At 38.5% G+C, this 27,926-nt stretch overlaps 1 protein-coding gene across 4 annotated transcripts; it reads right to left on the reverse strand.

The window, feature by feature from the left end:
- Positions 1-986: 986 nt before the first annotated feature.
- On the reverse strand, positions 987-27,571 carry DHX29 (DExH-box helicase 29). Of its 4 annotated transcripts, none has more exons than XM_075726263.1 (27): positions 27,382-27,571; positions 25,250-25,323; positions 24,340-24,453; positions 23,664-23,793; positions 23,134-23,276; positions 22,401-22,526; positions 21,824-21,950; positions 21,476-21,631; positions 20,682-20,847; positions 19,462-19,585; positions 18,593-19,039; positions 17,561-17,704; positions 17,293-17,469; positions 16,540-16,680; positions 14,900-15,044; positions 14,566-14,686; positions 13,526-13,610; positions 12,822-12,910; positions 12,083-12,211; positions 11,164-11,239; positions 10,249-10,473; positions 9,218-9,354; positions 8,457-8,550; positions 7,423-7,725; positions 5,200-5,331; positions 2,972-3,068; positions 987-2,215 (listed from the first exon to the last, which is right to left on the reverse strand). In XM_075726263.1, exons 1-27 carry the CDS (start codon positions 27,569-27,571, stop codon positions 2,160-2,162), a joined length of 3,948 nt encoding a protein of 1,315 aa, XP_075582378.1. In that variant the 3' UTR covers positions 987-2,159. The 4 variants fall into 4 exon arrangements, with proteins under 4 accessions (XP_075582378.1, XP_075582377.1, XP_075582379.1 ...); XM_075726262.1 differs by having other exon boundaries at positions 18,443-19,039; XM_075726264.1 differs by lacking the exons at positions 25,250-25,323; positions 27,382-27,571 and adding an exon at positions 27,032-27,177 and having other exon boundaries at positions 18,443-19,039.
- Between the last annotated feature and the right edge of the window lie 355 nt (positions 27,572-27,926).

Here is a 27,926-nt window from a genome sequence, read left to right on the forward strand (position 1 = left end):
GCTCATGTACACTGCAGAAGCAGAAAGCCACTGTAGTCTTTGTTTGGTTTTAATTTAACTGTGCTTATCTGTACACCACCGTGTGAGCTGTTTCGTTTGTTTTGCAGAAAACTGTTGCTCACTCAGGAGAGTGTGCGATTTCCTAGCTATTACAATATATCCCCTTAATAACAACTGAAAGCAGCTATTTCTTTGAAAGATTACAAAGCAGGGCATGCTACAGAACACCAAGAATGCCTCTGAATTTCAACATTATCGTACATAAATGGAACAAAACCTCTCTATTCATCACAGTTAAATAAGGGAGAAGAACTCAAGGACAATTAACACTTTAATTAAGTTTTAGCCATTTAAAACCAACACCTGATATGCAAAATTCAAATCCAAAAGAAACAGGAGCTTGTTAGTCCTTGAATTACTGAAGTGTGTTTCTAATTCATGTTTCCAAAGGATACAGATAAAAGACCTCAACTAGAACAAAATCTAGGAAATTGTTCAGGGTGCAGATTTAATTTTTATCTTTAAGGAATGTAGCTTGCAGGTTTTTATTTCTATGCCTCTGACACAAAAGAATAATGTGTCTGGGAATACAGAGTACAAAACTTAGGTCTTAAGATCGAAATTTAACAGTTTAAATGCTTCCTTGCCTAAGTGTTGTATACTTTGGAATTAAAAAAAAAACCCAAACCAAAACCACGTCCTGGCTCTTGCAGGAAACCAGGACTACCACTAGTTTATCACAATTCATAAAAGGATAACAGATGTGATCACTTTTCCCCTCAGAGTTCTTAGCAAACTACTAGGAGAACCTGCCTCTTCCAGAACTGAGTGAGAGTAACATGCATAAGCTGGTTTACTTTCAGCTTATAGTTTCTCTCTTAGCACACCAGTACCAGTTCTGCTATGATAATTTAACTGAATAGCTCCATGTATTTTGCATTTTCACATGCTTTCCTCAGTGCTCTTTCTGTACACTATTAACCTCTGCTGTATGAAATCGTATTTTTCATACTAAAAAAAATATCTTCCACACTATGCCTCTGCCTGTACATACAGAGTTCCTACTTGACTGCAGTTGTTTAATGCCCTCCCCCCCAAAAATATTCATCATTCTTGAAAGCAGAGTTAGTGATCTAAAATTTCACTTCCATAATTGTAAATGGCGTGGATAGGTGGAATGTTAAGAGCACCTGGTTCATGAAGTTATCTGGTTAAGGAGTATTCAGTATAAAAGAAATAAGAAACAAAGGAACACACAGACACACATTAAGGAGCAAGAGCTAAGGGAGAATAATGAAGATGAGAAGGCTTCAGCCACTGATTGATGAGCCATTAAAAGAACTGCTCTGGTATAGCCTTGAAGAGAGTCAACCCGAACTTTGATCAATAAAGGAGGAAAAACATGATGATGATGATCATCATCATTTGAGGGGGCTTGCAGGACTGGGCAAAACTTAGCATATGAAAGGGACAGCAAAACTTACTACAGTAGCAGGGAGAGACAAGGATCAGGGTGAACAGGGAGGAACAAGTGTGAGAAAAGGCAGAAGATGGGGATGGGCTGCTGGTCAGTACACTTGTCTAGCTGAGCACCTGATCACAGCAGTCCATACTACCTTTTGTAAAGCAACTTCTTAACGTAAACCATACAGAAAAATGAAGCATCTATAGGATGTATTGCTTTAATACTGTAAATTCATAGATCAAAAAAAGTTACCACTTAGGAAACCCACGTAAGAAACGTTTGTCTTCTCTTTGCACACATCTAATGGAATTCTACTCAGCTGAGATTCAGGACCCAATCTTTAATCTTTACTACAGTCTGCACCACCAGTGATGGTATGATTAGTACACTAAACAAGCAAAAAAAAAAAAAAGATGAATTGGCCAGAGCCATTTTTATATTGAAAAGAAACTGCTTCCATCCATCATTCATACTGTCAGACAAATGGCACCAAGTGTATTGCAAAGGCTAAACATATTCAGTGTTCATTTTTAAAAATGATATACAGAAAGGTAAATTCTATGCAAAATCATGCAGTCTTTCCACATCACGGCTGGTATCAACCACGCTAAGCATTTAAATACTTTCTGTTAACGTTGGAGTGCGTATTTCCCCTGCCATTACTGAAGCTCTGGTTTGTTACTGATTTCTGGTTTCAGTTACCACTCTCTGTTTTTATCAGTTCTTTGATGATGTGTAAGACCTTGTCATCTAGGAAAGAAAACAAAACACAGTGAGTGGAAAACAGTGAGCTTAAAAATTGATACCCAAACCCCAAGAAAATCAGAAGACAAGTCTAGCTCTCAGCAACTTGAAATCTTACAGTCTGGCATAGCCTAAAACATTGAAGCAAGACACAACACACAATTCCCATTTGTGAAGCAAAAAGGCAAACAGTATGTCCACAGTACATCATTGGAAAATTCATAAAATTACTCAATGAGCTGGTTGTGGCCATTTCAGTATTTCACAAAAGAGGCTGAGAAGGCGATAGGTTAACTACAAATACATTAGCATACAGGAACTCCCTTTCTTCCTCCCCACCTACAATATTCTTCTGAACACCCAGTGCTGAAAGTTTATATCGTGCTCCTCTATCCCTTACTTTGGCGGCCATCATTAACCTACATTGGGAGACAACACGCATAACACTTAAAATTCATCCATGCCTGAAGTTCATCACACACAATCTTACTTGTGTTTTGAGACGCATACCTCACCATTACTACCACTACCTTGAATGTTATCATCAAGGACATTTAAAACAGCAGTTGTGCAGAACTTCATACATCTGGGGTGAGCCACACAATATATGTAGGATTAAGAATGACTTTTTGGATGTCTCTCAAGATCATAGGATATTCACTAACCCTGTTGGGTGAGGATGCAGTGTACTAATGCTTCCTTAGATTTCCCACAAGGTCCATTTAACAAATAGTAATGTCAACGATGCAGTAATAAAGTTACCTTCAAGTGACATTTTAGGATTTTCAAGCTTCTTCTTTAAAACAGACTCAATGAGAACTCTCAGCTGTTTGAAAATTACTGCTATCTTTACAGGTGCCTATAAAGAACAGAGAAGACAAACATTTGCATTACTTAGACATTTTATACCAAAATATAGATTAAAAGATTACCTCACATATAAATAGAAGTTTGTAACAAGATTCCTGCAAACATGATGCTTATACATAATTTTAAGCATATGGGTAGTGTACTCATGAAATGACTGGGCTTGCATCATGCCCTCTCATCCTTAGGCACCTGTCGTTTGTAGCATCACAGCTTAAAGAACAGCAGCTCAGAAGGGTAACTCAGAACACATTCCCACACACATCATGAACAACCACCATATGGTGAAATTATTAATTTGTCAATAGCCTACTCATTCCGATCGCTTTTTTCTGAGGTATAAAAGTACAAATTAATTTATACCTGAAATAAAATATCTACACATCTCTCTCTCAGGAGGTCTGCCTGGCCTCCTGAGAAAGCAATTACAAACCTCTCTTAAATCTCACTAGGAATTTGGATATCTAAAGCTGAAGCCTTTTCCAGAAATCTTTCATTTTGTCCCTCTCTCCCTATTCCAGTCTTTATTTCATTTATATACTGTCTGCGGTACAATAAGTAGCTATTATGGAAAAAACACAAAATGCAATATATTCTGCTTAGCATCTCAGTAGAAAAATAGAAATTCTGCAATACACTACAAGATGTAATTGGCCCAGCAACCATACAACCTGTAGCCACCCAGGGACCATAAAAAAATTCTCCAACAAACCCACAAGGGAACTGCTTTTTAAAATTTCACGTTCATGATAACCAGTGAATTCAATTAGATGGTTGCTTGCTTGCATCAGCAGAGTGCAAAACACTAAAATCTTTTGTAGCTTATAGTCTTCCTTCAGTGTAACATAGGGCCCACAGGAGCACAGAAAAATTGTAACCAAGTAGCTGGTATGCCAGCAAAAGCCAATGTTTTCCATTTAACAGAATTTAGAGAGGATTTTGGCATGTCACCTGTTCTAATTTTGTCTGCAAGAATACGCTAAGAAAATACACTCAGTTTTCCCATTCCCAAATGGGCTGGTTTTGGCTGGGATAGAGTTAATTTTCTTTGTAGTAGCCAGTATGGGGCTGTTTTCAATTTCTGCTGAAAACAGTGTTGATAATGCAGGGATGTTTTCATTACTGCTGAGCAGTGCTTACACAGAGTCAAGGCCTTTTCTGCCTCTCACCCCACCCCACCAGAGAGTAGGCTGAGGGTGCACAAGAAGTCGGGAGGGGACACAGCCGGGACAGCTGACCCCAACTGACCAAAGGGATATTCCATGCTGCCTATGACGTCAGGCTCAGCATATAAAGCTGGGGGAAGAAGAAGGAAGGGAGGACGTTCAGAGTTATGGTGCTTGTCTTCCAAAGTAACCATTACGTGTGATGGGGCCCTGCTATCCTGGAGATGGCTGAACCCCTGCCTGTCGGTGGGAAGGAGTGAATGAATTCCTTGTTTTGCTTTGTTTGCATGCATGGCTCTTGCTTCACCTATTAAACTGTCTTTATCTCAATCTGTGAGTTTTCTCACTTTTGCCCTTCCGATTCTCTCCCACATCCCACCGCCGGGGGGAGTGAGCGAGCGGCTGTGTGGTGGTTCGTTGCTGGCTGGGGTTAAACCATGACACCAAATAAAACCTCTTTACCTGGAAAGAAAAAAAACCCAAACCCAAGCAAATAGGTATTTTCCATTTGGATTTTTTCTTTCCCAAATAATCCCGTTTGGGCTATAAAGCAAAGTAAGCAGTATTTTAAAGATAAATACGTACTTACATAATTAGAAGATTGTAGGAAAGGGTAATACAAAATAGCACACTCATCTGTTTTCAGTACCAGCTCTATAAACCAAGGTTTAGTCTATATCAGTTCCAATACCTTTTCTGAAAGAACACAAGCTTTCTTCATGAAGAGAGAGAACTGATTTGTTACAAGCCGCATATTACAAGCCTATCTTTCGAGTGTTATTTGCTCAGGTTGCATAATATGTATATAAAATTTCCCATAATTTCTTTTCATTCTTTCTTTCCTTCTTCCCTCTTATCTTCACCCCACATATAGAGTGTTCTGAATTAAGCTTGTGCATCATTTGTGTAATACAAAAGCCCATGGAACCACAAAAGGTTGTTACCACTCGAACACACCTGAAAATGGATCCAGCCATCAACTGTCAGGAGACGCTCCCGATGCTGGACTTCTATATCCCCACCAAAAAGCAAAATGGGAAAGGGGGATATTAAAGTAGTCTCTCTCAAATAGACCTTAGTGTACCTCACCTGCATATAAACAAACACAAGCATTAAAACCAACAACAAAAACCTCAAACCACATAAAATCTATTAACACCAAAATTAGATTGCTACTTTTAAAAGCAAAAGTTACACTTCTTTCCTTTTCAGATCCAATCAACACAAGTCATTGTACACAGGACAACCAATGGCAATTTGTCTGCCCTAGACCACATAAAATACACCACCTCTAAGTAAGTGACAGGCTTATATGTTACCAGGGAATTAGCTAAAGCCACAGTTTTCTTGTTAAAATTCAAACAGAAAGATAATGTTAGCCTAGTGCTGTTCAGAGAAGAGACATCAAAATTAATAAACCTACTGAAGTAAAAGGCAGGTAAACCTCTTCCGTTGTACATTATTCTTAGCAGCAGCGGGTTTGTCAGTCTATCTATATCTACATATGCACATACATACATGCTTAAATGCAGATGTGTGTAGACACATACACAGAGTAAACTATGGGGCTCAGCATATGCTACTTCTGGCTTTGGAGCCTCTCACAGATAAAGACGAAATGGGAAGGACTTGTAGTGGGAGGAAAGGAAACAGAAAGAGTGCGTCTTCGCACAGAAACACAGGTTTTTTTTCTGCTGTTCATGGAATAACTTACCTACCTTAGCTGCTGTCTTGCCCTTACACTACAAGGTTCTTCTGGGCAGGAAATATTTTCAGCTCTCCAAAAAATACTATCACTTCATATGCATTAAGAAGGCTAATGTAATTTCCTGCTTCCCTACAGTAAAGCTGGCCATCAAGCAATGGCTGTCAAGGTTTTGTTGTACCATAAGTGTAGCTAAATACAAACACTTAAATTTAGCAAATCACTGACAAAATTTTCAGTTGTGAGGACGAAGAAAGTGACAGGGGGAAAAAAAAAAAAGCAATTCACTTAGGAAGTTCAGCAGTCAATTACAACATTGGGGATATGCGAGGTCTGCACCAAGTTTCAAAAGCTCAGAGTCTGCTTAGAACAGTAAAAAAGAAAAAGCACACTTCCAAGTGTTACTATTACATATTACTGCTTGAAGTGGTCGTACTAAAATCAACAGAACTGTATTAAAAAAGCCAATGATACTACTAAGTTAAGTGACACACAGCAAGGTACTTTCATTTATAGCTACAAATTTTGCCATGAACAGATTTGTTCATGATGTCCAGCCTTAACTTCTCTTTCTTCAGCACCCAGTTAACTCATTTTTATGGACTTGTCAGACCCACAGGAGTATAAGGCTCTGGTGGACAACTGTTTAATCTCCTCTGTCTCCAAAGCAGCTATACCATATCAAGACAAGATAGGGAAACCGGTGGTGATTAATTAGAATTGGAGAGGGAAGGGCCTGTGCATGACGTAGATGGTATAGAATAAGGGGTGGATACTGTCCTGGTTTTGGCTGGGATAGAGTTAATTTTCTTCCTAGCAGCAGGCACAGTGCTGTGTTTTGGATTTAATAGGAGAAGAATGCTGATAACACGCTGATGTTTTTAGTTGTTGCTGAGTACTGCTTATGCTAGTCAAGGACTTTTCAGCTTCCCATGCTCTGCCAGGGGCACAAGAAACTGGGAGGGGGCACAGCCAGAATAGTTGATCCAAACTGACCAAAGGGCTATTCCATACCATATGACGTCATGCTCAGCATATAAACTGGGGGGGGGCTGGCCAGGGAGCAGCAATTGCTGCTCGGGAACTGTCTGGGTATCGGTCGGCGGGTGGTGAGCAATTGCATTGTGCATCACTTGCTTGGTATATTATTATTACATTGTTATTATTATTATTTTACTTTATTTTATTTCAATTATTAAACTGTTCTTATCTCAACCCAGGAGTGTTTCTCACTCTTACTCCTCCGATTCTCTCCCCCATCCCATCGGGGTAGGGGGAGCGAGCGAGCGGCTGCGTGGTGCTGAGTTGCTGGCTGGGGCTAAACCACAACAGTCCTTCAGGATCATTAGGTACTAAAGACTCTTAAGATGAACAAGACATTCAGATATACTTTACACTGGTGTATGTTATTTAGTGTCAGAGACATAACTCCATCTTTACACAAACTATCAACTACATTCACTATTTTCACTTACCTTCTCCTGGTAAAGAAGCCATCCGTATGTCTGTAAGTCTCTGTTTACAGAGGAGGGATGCACTTGCGCTTTACCCTGAGCAGTTTCTACCATGCAAGCCAGCTTCTCTGTAATATCCACAGACTTTGTATATATTATTTTTCCTACGCTGTCATACAGCCCTGCAGTCAACACAGCTTTAAGAAGAGCTATTTCGTGAAGAGAAAGGGATTGTGTAGCTCCATGTCCATCCCATCCACGTTGCGCTGCAGATGCTGTGAACCCTGCTGCTCTGACGACCCTTATGAGTTCTTGCTTCACATCCTGAAATTAGTAAGGTATTTTATTAATAAAGCTCTGAATTTAAACAAGTACACACTGCAGTACATCAGCGGGCAATGACACTCCATCCCAAATATTCATGATCTCCAGGGGAAAATCTACTACATAAACCACTTGTATTTTATGCAACCACTTTGGAATGCTGCCTGTTTCTACAAGAAAAACATTATCTGGAATACAGGATTACATATATGGTACTAGATACACTGCAAATACTAAATCTCTCACCTGAGGTTAAAATAAAAAGGTGTATTTGTACCAAAGATCCACTTCTGCTTAGGACAGCTCAGTCACACAAACTTAAATAGGAAGACCAATTAAAACATTTTCTCACCAAAAATAAAAGGCCATTTACATAAGTCTGTGGCTCATATTTCAAACTAATTGTTAACAAACCTGTTCTTCGATATCGGGAATAACACAACCTAAGTATTTCAGTTCATGTTTTGATTCTCTGGTGGAAGTAAGGACTAGCTTCTCCAATGGCAGTGACTGCCAAGATGTATACCAACAAACTGTGAGTATTAAAACGCAAATGCAGACACAGCTTCCCTGATTGAGGGTGTGCATTTTATCAGTCCCTAGCACTCCACTTGTTTTTGTCTTGTCTAAATAGTAATTGTGATATACCACCTCTTTAAAAGGGCTTGACATTTTCAGAGGGAAATTTCAACAAATAACATTTGAGTGCAGAGCATAATTATTTAGTTTACCTCCAGAGTTAACAGTGAAGTCCTATTAAGGAAATTCCTTCTGCAGTAAGTCATCTCAGCACGATACCCCCCTTCTTGTCGAGCCCTTTTCCACCTAAGGAAAAATTCTGTCTTACTACAGCAAAAAGTATCACATCAAGAGTATAACAATATGAAAGTGGTAGTAAGTTAAAAGGCAATGCTGTGTTTTGGTCAGCATTCTCCACTCAAAACTAGAACTAAGTGGCACTAATGAAGATGAATGCCTCTGGTCTAAGAGCACTGTGGAGAACACACCTGTAGCATAAATTTGACAGACACTAACAAAAATACCAGGTAATCTTCACTCAAAAACTACACATTTCTGTCTGTCTTGACAGTTGAAACAAAATTCAGGTGTGGTTTTTGAGCCTTAAGTGATAATATCCTAAAAAGAAAAATATATGTATGTCATTTTAAAATATATACATTTGTACTTCTTCTAAAACACAAAATATTCAGGTCAGCATACTGCAAACAGCAAACAAAATACTTTAAACACTAGGATAAACAGACACAGTATACCTCTGTACGTATGCGACCACAGTTAAAAGGAGTTAAAGGATAAGGTACTAAGCAAGCTCTCCTTTTGTGTTACAGTATTTGGCAATCTATTGTTATTCTGAAGAGAAAAACTTCAGGTGCAAGCAATTCAAGAGATACTTATTAAGGATTCTTTACAGAACTACATTACTTAAGTGTTATCTGCATCTAGCTATAAGCACAGGAGAATTTTCATTTACCCCAGATAAGCATTGTAGATTGTTATATGGTCTGAAACTGCCATTGCTAGAGATGATTTTGCAAGATCCGCTTCATCTTTTCGACCAATTGGTGTAGTAAATGGGGATTTTTCTGTCATAACAGCAGCCAGAGTTGCCTGCAATTAGTAAAGTACACATCATTTCAGAGTATTTTATAAGCTTACAGGTTTATCGTATGAATAGCTTTACATTTTCTTTTACAGTAATATTTAACAATACTTTATTTTCTCTTCTACTAAGTCTCAAGAAAAACTTACGACCATAGGAATTTCCTACATAGAATTCAGAACTTGAAGACATTGCTTACGTAGTGCCTTGTATACTGATAAAAAATATTAAATCTCAAAACTCACATGAAATGATTTGTCAAATGGCAGAGCAATACCTGATATGATACAGTGAAGGTCAGATTAAACAACTGCTTTAGATTAAACCACATTAACAGGAGATATTGAGAGAACAAAGAATTTTAACTTTCAGTTTTCAGCAACTAACATACCCAATGCTTCCTCCTAATTGGCAGTCAATTAAATGGATTAGGTGAAGGTGTAAACTATGCCACAGTATTCATATAAGAAGTTACCACATCAGTTCATTTGCAGTAACTTTACATCAGCACATTCTTGACCCACAAACTGTGGGGTAATCCAGATTGCTCTAACCCACATGTAAGAGGGCTTTTTCTGTAAGTGTCATACTCACTGGGATCGTAACAGACAGAACTGGAGACCAAGTCTGACTATCCCCTTGTGAATAGTACCTAGGAGTTTTGAATCATAGAATCATTTAGGTTGGAAAAGACCTTTAAGATCAAGTCCAACCATAAAGAACACTTAGATTGTTCCACTCTATGATGTCCAGGTGCCCTCACCTTAAAATAAACATTTCCACTTTTTTGCATCATCCTTTCAAAATACCATGTTGCAAGAAATCAGAGTAATTGTAAAGGGTTAACCATTTCTGTACTTTTTTTAAAATGTAGATACAATTTTTTTCTTCCCCCCACTCACCACAGGATCCAAGCAGCCGAATATAGCACCAAATATGAGCATTTTGCCAATCTTTACATTGACAGGGAGGGCTGCAAGGTGCTGGCCCAATGGAGTCAGCTTAGGTTCATTTAACAGGCAAGCTCCAATCTTCCTCAACAGGTTCATTGCATTACCAATTACTTGCTGCTGCGGTGGGTCTAATGCTCTTGAAAGGAAATCTTCAGGAGAGCCAAGATTGCATTTCTGTGGAGTAAACAGGCACATATTTCAATATAAAAATTTATTATAACAAACCATTATAGTAGCTACAAAGGAAACTGGAAAGCTCTTCTTGCAATCAAAAGCCCACATTCCCTCCCCTCTAAACCAGGCTCTTGGTTCCCAGAACACAGGCACACCCCACATTAGGTTAACAAAACTTCACTGTTTGGAAGGACTTCGTATGGCATGACCACTGATCAGAGACGCATATTACCAATGGTTACAGATGAGCAGGAGACTCTCAAACCTGATGAGATGCAGTTCAACCTGGTGCTAATTTGCCAGGTTGCTAGTTTTCCATGCATATCCTACTCACTCAGGATGGGGAGAGAGGGAATAGAATTGCTTCCTTACGCAGAAATCAGTCTGAAGGCTGTTTAACTAAGTTTGAATTGTCACTCTGAGGTAAACGGGAATAGTACAGCATGCTATTCTCACTCAGCAGTATGCTCTGGATTTCCCAACACACAGGTATTGGGCTCCCCCCTGCCCTGGTGGGAGAAGCCCCACTAACCACAGGGGATTAGGGCTGTCCTAGCAAACCTTTTTAGCTAACAAGGTCAGTAATTAAAAAAAACAAAACCACACAACAGTATGAAGCTGCAATTCCTCTAAAGGCATATGTAATGTTTTTAGCTAACAAAGTCAGTAATTCTAAAACCAAAACCATACCATAATGTGAAGGCATAATTCCTCCAAAGGCACACGCAGTATTTCTGGAACAGAATATTCCATGAAACTTTCAAACCTGCAACATCATAAAAACAGAATCACAGATATTCAATTTAATGTTTGAATTCAACTTATAAACTCAGGTTTCATATGCTCATTCTTTGATGTTCTTTTAAGGGGCAAGGGGTTGGAATGGCACAGTGGATAAAACCATTCATCCTTTGAATTAAGGCATGTGTGGTAGCTTGGAAAGCAAGAGCTTCAGTGAAAGAGAGGGAAAGGCAGTAAGACCCCAATTTTCAAAACGAGTTCTTAAAATGCATTGCTCTCAAACTGAAAGACTTACATGTGGCTAAAATGCACACTTCATTGGTTATTTCAGAATACTTTTACCTTAACTGTTTCTCAGATGAAAGTTGCTTCAGACTTTCAGACAAGCAGGGAAAAAGGTTATTCCACTGCAGTAACAGAAACTAATTCTGCAGTGCTGTATAATCTGGTATTTTCCCAATCTCTTACCCATAGAGATACCACTTCAGAAACCTACAGATTTGTCTGATAAAAAAATTCAAAGTTCTGTAGGTAAGGTTTGCGTATATTTGATGCAGGGCAGTAGATGTTGTTAAGAACTGATCTACAATTCCTTGGTGCTGCACTTTTCCTTTAATTATGAAATTCTTTTTCAAAACATTTACATTATAGAGAAGCTAAGAATAAAACTAACTTTAAAATTGTGAAACAAAAAGACTACTATAACACTTTATTCATATGATAGTCAAATTCTCTGTTTTTTACAGTTTAATCTTTCCCATTTGCAGTAATTAAAGTGAATTTCAACAAGACTTCTTGTTTTTGCATAGAAAAAAAGACAAAGATATCTATGTGATTTACAAAAGCGTGCTAACTAAGTTTACAGTACCTGTCTCTTGTGTACATTCGGAAGCAGAATCCATCCCTTACACGCCCAGCTCTTCCTTGTCGCTGTAGAGCACTAGCTTTACTAACAAAGGTCTCCTCCAGGGAACTCATCTGACTACTTTCATGATACCTTAAAAATTGTAAAGCAAGTGCCCATTCAGGTTTCAGAATTAAAAGTTTGATGTATACTTAAATACCAGCATATTGATAATATATCTAATGATAATATATCTAAATACTATTTGTTTGAAAATATTATATTTAGTTTTGAAAACTAAGCATACATGGGGGAAACTGTACATCATATAACCCTGGCTACAACTCACTAATGAAAGTGTAAAAATTGGAAAATGAAAGAGCTATTGTACTATTTAATCTCCCTGTCAATTCAGAATTGTTCTTCCTAACACATTCTGTAGGACTTATCACATTTAAGATGGACAAAAAGTAACTTCTAAAAACTGAGATAATATAAAAAGGGTCTACTTTATTTTTAAACCAGTACTTAATCATGATTCTCTGTATCTATGAACAACTCCCCTGGTTGTTCTTCACACCATTTGAAAATCCAAAGATTCATTCCAAACTTGTACCTAAGCTGCAAGCTGTTCAGTGAGCTCAGCACGTTTTTTTTTGGTCCAGAACTGCAGTTTAATAAGGATACTATAAAATTCTTGCAGTACTAGCCTCCAAATATTTACATTAATCACAGTATGAATGATGAAATAAAAAACTCTCACCTATTTTCTTTTGTTCTCCCAGTATCAATTACAAAGACAACATCTGGTATTGTAATACCTGTCTCTGCTATATTGGTTGCCAAAACAATCTGAAAAAGTAATGTAACATAAATAAAGGAATTACGGTATGCGTAACAGTTTTCATCCTTTTAATCAATATTATAGAATAAGTTAGGTTGAAGTTTTTCTACCCAGAAATGTTTCCTTAAATAAACGGACAAGCATTAAAAGCTACATGACATGGAAAATGGTTTAGCCTTCCCCAATTACCGAGGAATCAAAAGTTAAGTGAGAATTGCACATTCACTTTTTGTTTTATAGTTTATCAAAATTACTGGTTAGTACCTGACAAAATTGGTCAACTTTTAATTAAATAGTTTGGCAGCAAGTAAAATATTATTTTCCTTGACAAAAGCTATAGTCACTGGTTAACAATAGTTAAAAAACAGGAAAGCAACAATTAAAGAAGCTCTTGGAAAAATACCAGGTGTAAGAAATTTTCTGATTACTGTCAAGGTTTTCACAGCATTCTATGTCTTACAAAGCACCAAATTAGAAGAATTGTTTCTTTGCAGCAAGAAAATTCCAGGAATAACTGGTTGTTGTGTAATTCTACATGATTTGATTTTAAAACAATTCAGAGTTGCACCCACAGAAAGTTTCTCCTTTCAGTGCTGGACTTCACCTTTCTAAATATTTCATACCTTTCTAATACCAAGAGGAGGTATTGTAAATGCAGCTGCTTGATCTTGAGTTGAAAGAACAGAATGCAAAGCTATCAACCTGTGCCTAGAACAAGAAATTACATTAATCAATCAATATACACTTATCAAATCAAGATACAGTAAAAAAAAAAAAAAAAAAAAGAAAAGAGACCAGAATGCTGACAACAGTTTGGAGAAAGCAACTATAATGGACACTTGAAACAGTAAAACTTGGTATGATTAGGTATGAAACTCTGCTTCAGTGTTTTACAATATCAAAAAAGGGTAACTCCATGTTCTCCTATTTGGTAATAATGCAGGAAAAATACTACTACTACTACAGAACTCTAGGTTAATTTACACCAATAGCCTAGCAAAAAAGGGAAGTAGGTGTCCATGAACCCGCATTCTTTACATTGTGCTTCCAAGACAAGGACCATTATTGAAACTTTGCACAGAACTATGAAGACATGCAACTTTCAGCCTGAGTAAGGAAGGCCTTCAGAGGTGAGACAGCCCCACAGAGATTTGTACTTTCCTTCTCGTCTAGACCCTGACATCTCAGTCCATCTATGAATCTTTATTCTGCAAATATTCTTTTTATGCCATCATGTTGCTAACTTTTAGTTACCCACAAAAGAAATTTCAAAGCTGTCACTAGAACCCTATGCTATTTCTTGTTAGATTACTGTCTCTGGATCTCTTCTCATAAAGTAGTCACTTCCATGTAAACAATAAGCCACAGAAAGCTATATCCCAGATATGTCAGCTTCCATACCCTAAGAAGTGGGAAAGAAGTAGTCAAGTGCTTTGTGATTAAGTTTGTTGAAAACTAAAATAAAAATAACAAAGTTATTACCGTACCATTCCTAAGCACTGTCATTTTTGCTTGTATCATTTTTAAATAATAAAAGTACATTAGTAGCACAAATGGCTCAGAGGTATAACTCCTAGTTTCCATTTTCAAGAATAGCAGAGCTTAAAACCCAAACATATTCGTTAAGTTAAACTACTAATTTTATAGAAAATATCTGCATTACCTGTCACGCAAGTTAAATCTTCTGTCAGTTGAAATGAGATCATACAGCTGTTGGATATGGGCAAGGCCTGGTAAAAAGATCAGCACAGCACCCTCAATGTTCTTGAACTGGGGACTTCTATCTGGAAAGTTACAGTACAGGCCTATAGTTAAACATGCATTTGTGAACAGTTTCACTTGAGAACAGGAACTAATTCTGGGCCCTGCAGAAAACACTTTTTAGGATGTTTCATGTAAGAATGAAGTAAAGTACTACATTATCAGTAGAAAGCACTGGAAAAATAAGTCCAAAGGACAGCCCCAAGTATATAAACTTCTTCAGAAGTAGACTGTACCTAAGTACGCAAGCAACTCCAAAATAAGTTCAAGGTTGATCTTGTAAGGGTTCATATAGAAGATAGCCTGCTGTGTACGACTGCTATACTTTGCATAGTAAGGAGCCAAATCGATACCAGATCCAGACTGGATTGGGACATACTCCTAAAACAGAAGAGCAGGGGGAAAAAAAAAAAAATATCATACACTCAGTGTTTTAGAAGAAGGTAAAAGAGCAGAAGATCAATTTGTCATTCATTTAGTTTTCTTAAAACAGAGATTGAGATAAGACACATTTAATTTTCCCACCAAAATCAGTGTGAGTTAGATTAAGTCACAGCCACCTACATAACCTGTGTATAGGTATCTACTACTGTTAAACAACATCCCAGATTTAAAAAAAAAAAAAAAAAAGGGACTAAGAATTAAAGTCTGTGACAGTCTGTTTTACAAATGAAAACAGTTCCCAGGTCCGTATCTGGCATGCAATTGGTATCAATTCAAAATGGGATAACAGGGTGGCTACTCTTCTTTCAAAACTCCTATTTTGGGGTATAAGGAACCAGTCTCCCCTTTCTCCCCTCCCTCACCTCACCCTTCTCAACTAATGGTTGCAATGAAAGTTAAGAGTCAATTAGGTGACAACTCCTGCAGTGTTTTGTAGCAGTAGGAAAAGGGGAGGAAAGGAGAGTTATCAGAACATACAGACATTTAAATTGTTTACAAACATCTTACAGATATGTACTTAGCATAAGGCTTATGTTAAGTGGCACTACTGTAAACTATCTCACTGTTAATCAATGCATTTAAAGAAGCCTGCCACCACATACCCTTCTGTACTGAAGGCTCAACAGAAATAAACCCAAAGATGGAGGAGCACTTGGGCTTCAACTATAGGATGCTGTTGTGATGTATGGGGTAACTACCACTCAGGGAGAGGCGGGGGGAAGGAAGCAGCAGAGCACATGACAGCATATTTTTCAATATATGCATCAGTGTTTGATCACACCAAGCTAAATGGTCCTGCAGAGATTTTGGCAGAGCAAGTCAGAGCAGACAGGTATCTACCCAAAATACACACAGGCTAGATGAACAGCCTAAGTTGCCTAAAGTCAGATGGCATTCATACACTCTTCCCTTCAAGAATTTTGATCCAAAAGCACATATGGCTGTCACTGCAGAGTACCTACAGGATTAACCACAGCCTGTTAAACCAAAAAGCTCTACACAATAATCTCATGTAAATCATCTCATCTAGCATGCCAAGTTAGAGGGTCTTGGGAGTTTTTCAGCTAAGAAGGATATGGCCTTGCCTCTTCTGTTCTTAGGTTCACTACTTAGGAGAATTCTTTGGGAGAAAAAAAACTTAAAAAAAAAACTGCTTTCCCCAGCTGCTGCTTATAGATCTAGAGCTGGGAACCTGTACAAGAGAACTCAATGTCAAATACAGCAAAATCAAGGCACCTATAAAGGAGCTGGAGAGACAAACATAAGGGTGCAGCATTAATACTTGATTTCCACTGTAGCAGTGCCATTGTGTCTGTCTTATCAACTGAAAGAATATTTGATATTATACAATCCAATCCCATTTAATAAGAGGAACTAAAATAATAAAAAAGCAGCAAAATTTCCAAGCCAAAACTAAAAATGCCTATTTTACCTGATACTTTGTAGTGCCTCCTCCTTTGCTAGTAACATTAATTGTTACTTCCTCCTCCTCTTCCAAGAACTTCTGACAATATTCTGAGTCTTTCTCCAGAACATAGCCAGTTGCTTCAATTACATCTTCAACATGGAAAATCTTTAGTGAAAATTCACAGAAGAAATACATGGCATGTCAAACAGTAATCAGCACGTTTTTCATTTTTTAAAGCTTACATACAAAGCTGAACAGGGCACACCCTTCTCTTTTAACATTGTAATAGATCTTGCAAATTTCAATTTAATCTTTCTTATGATTTTTCAAAACCTAAACTTAGAGCTGCTATGAGTTTGTTAATGGGCCTCTCCACATGATCATTAACATTACCTTTACCCTAGCCTATATAACATGTATGAGAAACATACGTTAAGGGTATAGTGACAAAGCTGCATCGTGGGTGGGCGGAGTTCTTTATTGCCTTCCTTTCTACCTAGATTCAACAGAGGAAAATGGAAGTGTCACGGATGGACTGATTTTAATCAATAATAAATCCATCAGAAAAAATGGTACAACCCTGTACTTCAAAGCACTGAAGCTATTTTATATTTTCAAAAAGGAAAAGTGTTACCAGTCCTTGAAACACATATTTAAGATATGTATTTTTGGTAAGAAAAGAAGTGATATCGGTGTATTTCCTATAGACACTAACGAGGCAAACACTGTATACGTGCATACAAAGTGTCTTGCACAACCAAAGAAACTTTTACCTACCTCAACAGGGTAACTCCTCCCAGAGATCCTTAAAATGGGACAGTGTGAGAAATAGCTGGAAAACTTCTCACTGTCTACAGTAGCACTCATTAAAATCAGATGCAGGTCTGAACGCTTATGCAAGATCTCCTTCAGAATAACTAGCAAGAAATCAGACTGGACACTCCTTTCATGTACCTAGAATTAGAAAAACTATCTATAGTAAGGCTTTAGTACAAGTCAAGGCCCAGAATAACTACAGTTACGCAGAATAGTAAGAGCTGATAACCTCATCTACAATAACATGAGATATACTTGAAAGAAGACCATCTTCTTGAAGTTTCCGAAGCAGGACACCTGTTGTACAGTACAGTAGTCTGGTGGCTTCTCCTGTTCTTGATTCCATACGAATTTGATATCCACACAGGGAATTCTTTAAAAAAAAAAAAAAAGAAAAAAGATAGCAATAATTTAAAATAGTACACAAGCTAGAGACATTCAAAGTGAAGTGAAATTTAAGCACTGTTAGAGTCAGACACTGCACAAGTGGCTAATTAAATAGTATGAAGGACTACCACACTGTTTTTTCATACACACACTTTCTTTTGTTAAGAAAGGGAAAATACACCAAAATCTGCAAATAAGTTTCTCCAGAGTAGCCAAGAGCTGGTAAACTCAGTGTTCTTTTCAGGGTTCTTTGCAGTCCTCAAGCAAAAATATTTTTGCACAAGTATACTACCATAAAACATACAGGACCTTGGTTTTCTTCAAATAACAAAATAACTTCTGTCGGAAGGGGCCCCTCTCAAAGCAGGGCCTCACTCAAGGCCAGACTGCATTGCTCAGAGATTTATTCAGGGGAGTTTTCTCCATCCATAATGACAGAGATGCCACAGTTGCTGCGCAATCTGATCCAATGTTTGACCATCCCTGCTACAAAACACTCTTGCTCTTCATCACCCTCTAAAGATTTTAGAAATCATATATGGATACCCAGAGGTTCACAGGTGACAATTTGGAAAGAAACAGCTGACATAGCAAGAAGCCCTTTTCAAGAGAAAATAACATCTAGTTATATGGTTGTGTAAGAAATAATGTTTTCACTTTGTACCAGCAATTCAGGCCCCGGTATTTGATCAAGACTAGAAAAAGGAATTCAGACACATCTTACTTTTCCTCCCGGTCCCGATTCGCAGCCGAGCTCTTCACAAACCCTGGTTGCCAGACTCACTGCTGAGATTCTTCGGGGTTGTGTGCAAACAATATTACATTTATGTGATCCTTCATCTAGCAACAAGTCTTCTAACAAGAAATGGGGCACCTGGGTACTCTTCCCACTGCCTGTTTCACCAGCCACAACAACTACCCGATGTTTTTTAAGAGTTTCTACAATCGAGTATCTGTGCTTAAACACAGGTAACTCTTGTCTCTCCCTCAGAAGCCTCTGGTATCTGGAGGAACTTTGCAGCTTTTTGAACAAAATCCTTGAAGGTTCCAAATTATCTGTGTCTGAGGTCTCAGGAGAGAGACTGCTGAAGTCCTCATCAGAAACTAAGTTTTCCCAGGAATCTTCAGGACCCTCGGATACTTTTGGTTCGTTTTCAGATTGCAGCTGTTGTTGTTGTTTGAGTTTGTTTAATAATCTAGCAATAAAGTTATCACGAGGTTTGTTGGTTTCTATCTTGTTTTCTTCTTCCTTTTTCTTTTCAATATCCCTCCACTCTAGCCAGACATCTCGGTAGGTAGGAGGCAGTAGCTGATGAACTGACTTCAGGTGGAAAAAGCAGAAAAAAAATACTTTATGTACTACTTTGTAGTATCACTAACACTTTATGTGTAAATGAACTTGAGTGGCAAAAGATACGACAAGTCATGAAATAGGAAGCTATTCTAAATACAGAAACTATGAAAACTGTAATATAAACATCAACAATACACTTCTTATTTTCAACTGGCTTGCATTCTTTACAACACTGAAAGAACAGTTTTACTATCAAAAAAATTCATCCCCGTATGCTGCAACACATATGCCTGATTGTAGATAAAAGCCAATGAACATATAATACAAGCAAAGAATTTAACAGGAAACACTTCATTAAACTGTTTTTAGAATTTAACTATAGATATTATAACTAACAAGTGCAAAGGCACATTCCAGGCTAAAAACAGTAATACTGGTGAAAATCTTACTTGTCCTTTGGTTAAATGATAGAGTGCCAAAGTAGCAGCTAGATGTTGTGCTTGCATACTATCTTCTGTTACGATTGTAGGACACATAGCCATTACATCATCTGGCGATTTGGTAATCCTGACCCTTAAAGACAAATTCACACATGGATTTCTCTTAATTTGTTACCTATATAAATAGCTCACCTGTTAATGTTTTTGTTTAAAACATAAGAGTGAAATTCAAATAGAGAAATTAAGCAAAATAAACTTAATAATACTCAATAATATTTTGTAAACAGAAACAGCTGATAAAGTTTGACTGAATAGCAGAAAATTTTCAGCAACAGATTCCAGCAGTGAATTTGTGATTTTTTTTTTTCCTCTTAACAAATGTCTTCATTTTCTTCAAAGCAGAAGTATTTATACCCATACAGATCACCATTAAGGTTGGTTGCCCTGGAAGAAGGACTAAATATTTGTTTATGTGCTTGTAACTACTTAGCATAGATCGAAATGACAGTTAATGATCTACTGAGATGCAAACATCTGTTTAACAGATATATGCCAGTCAGACCAGCAGCCAAATTTCTCAAATTCTTAGGGGGACAGTATACTAGCAGCTTTTAACTTGAGCAAGAAGACAGGTGCTTTTACTTGGTTCCTTCAACAAGCATTACTCCTTTGTAAAGCTGTGTTCACTTTATTTGTACGTGATGATAATTCTACTTTATACCACTACATTATAGATTCGTTTTCTAAAAGAAATTTAAAAATCACTGATACCGCACTGTTTTGGTTACAAACTTACGGTAGCTTTCATACTAATTTCTAACTTCCACTTTACTTTAAACAATCCCCAAAGAGGCTTTGATATTCATCTGCTTAAACCCTATGATTTAATATATTATTTTGAATGAGAATACCAGAAGTTAATTGTCCAAATTTATCTCACAGGTTTGCTTCAGAACCTTTCACTCAGCAGTACAGAATTAAAAAAACAATGCCTTCTTTATGGGATCATTCACTAGAACCTGATTTTTGTGATAGTGTCCAGTCAAAGCATTACTTTTGCAGAACTGTCCAGAGTGAAGTATCTGCCTGGTGGACTTAAAAAAAAAGAGTTTGGGCTAAATGTACTTTATTAATATAAATCTGGAGCAACATGACAAGACAGAAGTAGCTAGCATTTTTATTTTTAAATGAACCAAAAGGAAAAAGTAAAGTTTATAGGAAATACATACCTACATTTCCAATATTTTCCAACTTGGACCTTTTCAAAAGAAGGATTTGGGCTCTTGGGAAAATTCTTCCTGCACCAGTCAATCAAAAATTGTTTTGGAGATTTACCAGTCCAGCTTCGAGCGCTATAATCAAAGTTTCTTACATCTAGTGGTTCTTTCTTTTTCACTAGAAGAGCAGAAAGACAGATTTTAAAGTCTCCTAAAATTGATTTTACATTCCTTTGATAGCCAAGAATTTTTTTAATCATTTCTTCAAAGGTACTTTTACTAGAGAGCAGTATTTTCTGAAATGTTTTGCAGAAATACTAGTACTGATACATGACAAATTCTTGCTTTTCCCACAAAAGTATGTAGCAGGAAATTAATTACAATATTTTGTTTGCCACCTTGGACCACCCTATAATTTAAGAACTTTAGTGAAAGTCTGGTTATCAGAAAATAATGTACAATGAAGGTTTCCAAGGTTTACAATGAAAATAGTTTAAAAAGATAAGAGGGTGATAATAGGAACAGTAACTAGCTCTAAAATTGGAAAAAAAAAAAAAACCAACCTCACAATTTTAGACACGAGAGTATGGCAAAAATAGCTTTCAACATCATCTGCTAAACCAAATACAGATCCTTCAAAGTCAGCTTGGTCAGTGAGGTAGCCCACCTGCCTTTCCTACAATCAGAGCTTGATGACTCAGGACTGCAATGCAATACAACCCAGAAAACCAAGAACTAACACTGGAAATTTAATACTGGAAATTCATGGTACACTTCAAGCTTGTACTGAACCATTTCCAACACACCTTTGTCTTCCTTTGCAGCACCTTCGGGTTTTTCAAGCAAGCTCAAATTCAAAGTCGTTTCTTGAGGCTGAGGAGTTTTTTTCTTTTCATTTTGTTGTTGATTTGAAATCTTTATAGCCGGATTAAATACCGGATGTTCTTCAAGTACTGTCATTTCTGTCAGAGAGAGAATACAACTTACACCCACCAACTGCTGGACATTTATTCTTTAAAAAAGAAAAGATCAATTATATCAATTCATACTGAGCACCCAAAACCAGAAGTAGTGAAATGTTACTGACATTTTCTTATTTGCCTAACAAATACGCAGGCCACAAAATAAAACACAGGTAATTTGCATAGCTCTACCTTGTTGAATTCTTCGTATTTTCTCCTGTGCTACCTTCTGGCCTTGCTTGTCTTTGTCTTGCTTGGAGATGCTTGCTTGTTCTTTTGCTTCAGAGAGCTTCGCAGCCAGATGTACATACCTTTCATTCTATTTCAAACAGAATTATTAATTACAAGTTGACTATTGTATGCTTGTCACTTTTAATGAACTTCACAAAAAAAAGTTGGCTTTTTTTTGTCCTTTATACCAAGCTTACACAAAGGAGGAACAATTAGTTTTTATGTAACCAACAGTCAAAACCTCAAAAAAGTGACAGTCCCTTTCCTAATCTCACTGAGATGTGTTTCAAGAATTTTTCCTTTCCAGCACAAAGCATTCGGTATTTTGAGCCCAACACAAAAAAATAGGAAGGAAAAACAACTTAGGAAAGCAGAAGTTTCAACACATTTCCCCTTCAGTAGTCTGCAAATGTAAAAATAGATAATGTAAAAAAAAAAGTATTCAATCCTCAATTTTTAACAAATAGACCCACCACTTGCAGATGTACCAGACATATCAGTTTTGGAAGACTTTCATGAAGTGTTTATTCTATCTTACTGGGTCAAACTTTTCTTCATCTGTCTCTTTCACAGACTCATTCTTCTCTTCATCACTCTGTTGCTCGGCATATCGCAAAATCCATTCCTTCATACTCACTTCTTTCTCTTTCCCCACATTCGTCTCCTAGGAAGAGTAACAAAAATGAGAAGTAATGATAACAGTTAAGTGAAAACACCAGTGCTTTTCTCTGTCAGTATTTAGGAACCACTGATGAAGATTTTATATATAAACAAAGTTATAAGACATAAATAACACAAAAAAACATGGAGCAAACTTCTCCAATGAGGGCAAACATCTCACAATATACTTACATAGACCTTAACACTTGAACAATTATAACTGCTGTAAGAAAAAACCCACTTTTGCAAGAAATCTTTCCTATTTCTAGGTTTAAGATTCAATAACCACAGAAATCAAAACCCTGCAAGTACACAGACAAACTTAAACCACACAAGTACGCAGAGAGTGCCACCTGTAAATAAACAGAATGAACACATTCCAGGAGAATATTAAGCTATGCTTTACCACAAAAATGAACAATGAAGAGCCTTCTAGACTTCACATGAAAAAATTTTACCTTCAAATGACCATTCCACTGAAGTTAAAATACTGCGGGTGACAATTATTAAGCATACCATATTTTCAGAAGTTTTTCACATGCAAATTCTGTATTTTAGAAAACTTCATCCTCTCTTCCCCCCAGTAAATACAAATTAATTTCTCAGATTACCTTAGTTTCAGGGTCATTTTCCTTTTTTCTGTTATCTACTAAGCGAGGTGGTGGTTCACGCTGTGACACAGGAGAACAAAATTTTGCTCTAGGTTTCTGCTGCTGTTCTTCAAACTGCTGGCTAAAACCTTCAGGCAAGGCATCTTCAAAATAAAAAATCCGTGTCACAGAGTATGTCAGTAATAATTACTGAAAATCTTTTAAAGTGTTTTGAGAGCCAAATAGAAGAACATAAACCAAAACCAGCATGCCTGAAATAAAATCAGGCTTTAGCATTTAGATAAGCCAGCATTTGTTTGCTGGACTTCCATAAAACTCTAAGACTAGGAACAAGAGCTCTACAAGACTTTATACACTAATAAAATATCCCAGAACCAGTCAGCAGCGCATCTTGGAAAGGAACTCTGTGATGACTACCAGTCTTAGTGAAACAATACAATTAATTACCACTATGAAGCATTCCCATACCAGAGCAGGTCCTACCACTCTTCTGTTAAAAACTGTAGTCAATTCCTTGTCACCATACTCACCATCAGGAAGGTTTAAACAAAGCCAATCAAGTGCAGAGTGAAGATCACCACCATATAAAAGTGTATTTTTCATTGCTTCCTCAATGTGCTCAGTCTTAAAAGAGAATCTTTGTAAAGCCATGTATACATCCTATACATAGAAAAGTTCAAAAATATTAGGATTTAATATAGCAATCTAATATAGGCTTGTAAACTCCTATTTCCGACATATCAGATAACTAGCATTGAACGGAGGTAAACAGCACAAATTAATACATCAGAAAGCTGAATAGAAAATCCTGTTTTGCACACAGAGCTTATAATAATTTTATTGTCAATATGTACACATAAGTAAATCTACATTCCAGCCTCTGTACAGAACATATTTTCCAGTTAGAAAGATGAACCTACAATTTTCCAGCTATACAGAATGAAAAGTAGGAAACAAAACATTGAGATTAAGTGCTATCCTGTCTGAAGACTCCAATTTTAGTTACTGAATGCACAAAGCACAAAGACATCTCTCCTAATAAGCACACTTGTCGATTCTACTGACTAATCATTAATTTAACTACTGGAAAGCACGCTACACTGGCTTGTACTACACAGAAGTGTAGTATGACATGATATGAATGACAAAAAAGAAACTGCTTATTCTAAATAAACAATGTTTGGAGAACAACACTTTAAACTCTACCTGTAATTTCTTAGCAGTAAGTCTTCTGGAAATCATCCCTTTGTCATCATTTTGTTTTTTATGGTCATTGATTATATCAATAATCCTTTTCTCCAAATTACCATTTATCATTACCTGCACAGAGAAAATTAGTTGATACAAAGCAAAACATTTACAAATTTTTATGACATATCAATGGTCTTCATGGCTAAGGAAAGAAGGATGCAGAAATATCTCTGCCATTCAAATCCCAACTTTTCCAGCTTTCCATAAGTGTGGTAAACATTTCTTACAAAAAGGACACTTTTTTCTTTTTACTCTTGCAAGCTATACACTTTTACTTGAAATAGAAGAGTTCAATCCTTACTACAGAGAAGGCCCATTTTAATATTCAAGGAAATTCATTAAGTCAAGGGAAATACTGTAAGGAAATAAAAAAAAATTTCTACCACAAAGAACAAGGCCTTTCTCCTCCACTTACAAGAACTGGTATAAAATAACTTGATCATCAAGATACAATCTATGACACTCTCCTCCCTATCTGGCTTAAAAAATCATTTTAGTAAAAGAATAATTTTAGTGTTTTTAACACTTCTAAAACAGGAACCAAGCTTTGGTTGTTACTGAAGTGGTTGTCTAAAATCTGTATTCTTCCTCTGACAGGAAGAAGAATCCATATGCACAGCAGAAGTCCAAACATAGCTCTCAGCAGTCCTGCATGAAATTGATATTCTCTTGCCCTGTTAGTTTACCCCTATTTCTTAAAGCACACTCAAAATCCCAAACGCATCAAGCTCAAGAAGGTCAATGTCTAATAAACAAATGTAGTTTACCTGCACAAAATAATACTGAAGAAGAGCTGGAAAAATATTTACTCAGCTAAGAGAGTACTACGAAAACCAAAGTTGTTTTACCTAAAGAAGATACTCGCCTTAAGAACAGATTTATCTAGATTTGCAGCAGCACTGGAATCTGTTGTTGAGCTAAAACTGTAAGTTTTTGGACCTGCAAATTGCAAATAACCACCAATTACATAAGCAGAACACAGAGAACATTGTTTACAGTAGATAAGCAGACCAAACATAATGCAGGTTAGTGCAAGCAAATACTACACTAATTTGCCAGAAACATGTAGGTACATAACAACAATAAGAATAATCAATGGTACAGAAAGGCCCTCGAGCAAGGAATAGTGAAGAAGGGTATGACTCTTAGCAGACAAAATATAAAATTCCAAGTGGCACAATGAGAGGAAATGGGATTGACCGTTCACTCTCTCTCAACACTGGAACAAGGAGTGCCAAATAGAGAAGCTAATGGCAGGTTCAAAACAAGTAAGACTGTTGAGGGTTTTTTTTAATTGCAAAGTGCACAGCTACATAACAGAACTCTTTGCCACTAACGCTGTGGGTATTGGATGTTTACCGAACTCCAAGGGCAGACAGAAAAGCTTTGTAGTAAAGAAATCAATCAGTTCTGGAGGGCATTGAAAAAACATTGCTTCTGGCTCAGGAAGACCCTAAACCACAACTAGGGAGGATGTAAGAGTACCCTATGGACTACATCACTGTATGTCCGACCTATTCTTACCCAGGTACCTGCTTTTAGTCCCTATTTAGGAGAGGGCACTGAGTTACAGAGGCCTTTGGTCTGATCTGCTATGGTCATTCTTAAATAGTTTTCGTTTAGCAGCCGTTAGAAAAATATTAATTCACAAAGCTATTTATTGTCATTAGAATGGTTTGGCTTCTCACAACACACAGTTTGATGCTGGATTCCACTGTTTTTAGAACACACATACTGCTTCTGCTACTGCACAGCTTTCACCACCCCTCGAGGCTGTGTGCCACCCTAGAAGGAGCAGCCCTGTGCTCCAAGAGGCACTGCTACCTCCCAGCTCCTCCACCTGCCAGCGGGCAGGTTGGACAGCTCGTCTGTGCTGGGCTGCCTGCAGAGAGGCTCTAGGAAAGCCCATTTTTAGATCAGGACTGAGCATATGTAACAGCATTTCAGAAAAAAAGTGATCACCCCTGGTCAGGAGCTACAAAGAGCAGTTAGCACTCACGAGCTAATCACTGACCCTTACTGTGCAACTACACAGTATTTAGACTATACTAACTTATTTTTCACTTATACTAACTTATTTTTCACCGCAGCAGACAACCTGGAAGAGAAGCAGGATAGTTTCTGAAGACGACTGAGCATCATGGTATTGGAGGAGTGGGAAACACAAGAAATACATTTAGCAGAGCCCAAATTTGTAAAAGCAGAGTACACAAACAGGTTCAGGAAGTTTAAGCTAATGGATTGCACGACTTTGTGTTAACAAGTTGGAATCTCAAGTGGCCTGGCCGTTGCATGATTTGCTTATGGTCTGCAACACATGCTGTTACTGATGTTATAAGGTATCTGAGCCACTTCTGGCAAGGCTGGTTTATTGAAAACAGACATCTCACTGTGCTGCAGAATACTAGTTTTTCAGGCTGCACCCAGAACAGTCATCCCTCAGCTCATATAACACTGCTGAAGTGCCCCCAGCCCTGGAACTACTCTGGACTTTTTTTCATGACACGCAAAAAAAGAAATAACCCAAATCGACATTGCATTGGTTTTGAGCCCATATGGAATGAACATCTGCAAGAGAAGCTCATTACTGGGCAAGTGCCACACCAACACTTGTTCCACGAGAGCTACCAATAATCTAACAACAGACCTTTTGTAACTAACTCAACTCATCAGTGTCAAGAAGGCTCATCTGCTCAGGGAATCCCCGGAAGTGAGACGGGCTAAAGCCAGGACTGACCAACCCCGCGTCGGAGCCATTTAAGGTGCCTCTCTCGACGCTCAATAACGCTAAGCCTTCAGCAGGCCTCTTCCCGTAACACCGATGCCCCCAGGCAGATGCAGGCCAAGCCCTCGGGGGTCCCTGGCGAAGCGGCTCCTCCGTGCGCTCCCGGCCAGCCGGGGCACCCCTCGGCCGCCTGGACCCTGCACCCCTCCTCCCGGCACAGCCGCCCCTGAGGCTCCCTGGCCGGGGCCGCCTCACGCCGCGGGACCCGGTACCTTGCTTGACACGCGGCTCCTTGGAGGCGGGCGGCGGCCGCGGCGCCGCTCGGCTGCCCGCCTCCGCAGCAGAGGCGGAGGCGGCGGCAGCGCCGGCCTCGGCAGCGGCTCGGGCCCGAGCAGCGGCAGTGGCGGCGGAGGCGGTATGGGCCGCGCTGCCCGCCCGCTGCTTCTTGTTGCGACCACCCATGGCACCCCTTGCCCGCGGCGGAACCGGGCCTCCCCCTAGATCCGGGCACCGCGCTCGGCACCGCCCGCCGCTCTCCATTGGTCCCTGCCGCCCGCTTGGTACCGCCCCCCGCCTCCCATTGGTCAGCGCCGGAGAGAGCGCACCTCGCCGCCGCCAGGCCTCCTCGGCCCGGCGTAAAGCAAGTTCCGGGGCAAGGGTCACCGCCGGCCGCGGGGGGTTGTGGGAAGGGCTTGCCCGGAGGGCGGGAGGGCGCTGAAGGGAGGCCTACGGTGCCCCAGTGCTGGCGGGGTGGGATCGGGGTCGGGCCGCACGTGGGGCGCCCGGTGCCGGGGGAAGGCGTGGGGCTCTGTTTCTC

The sequence above is a fragment of the Pelecanus crispus genome, chromosome Z (assembly GCF_030463565.1).
Source record: "Pelecanus crispus isolate bPelCri1 chromosome Z, bPelCri1.pri, whole genome shotgun sequence".
NCBI lineage: Eukaryota > Metazoa > Chordata > Aves > Pelecaniformes > Pelecanidae > Pelecanus > Pelecanus crispus.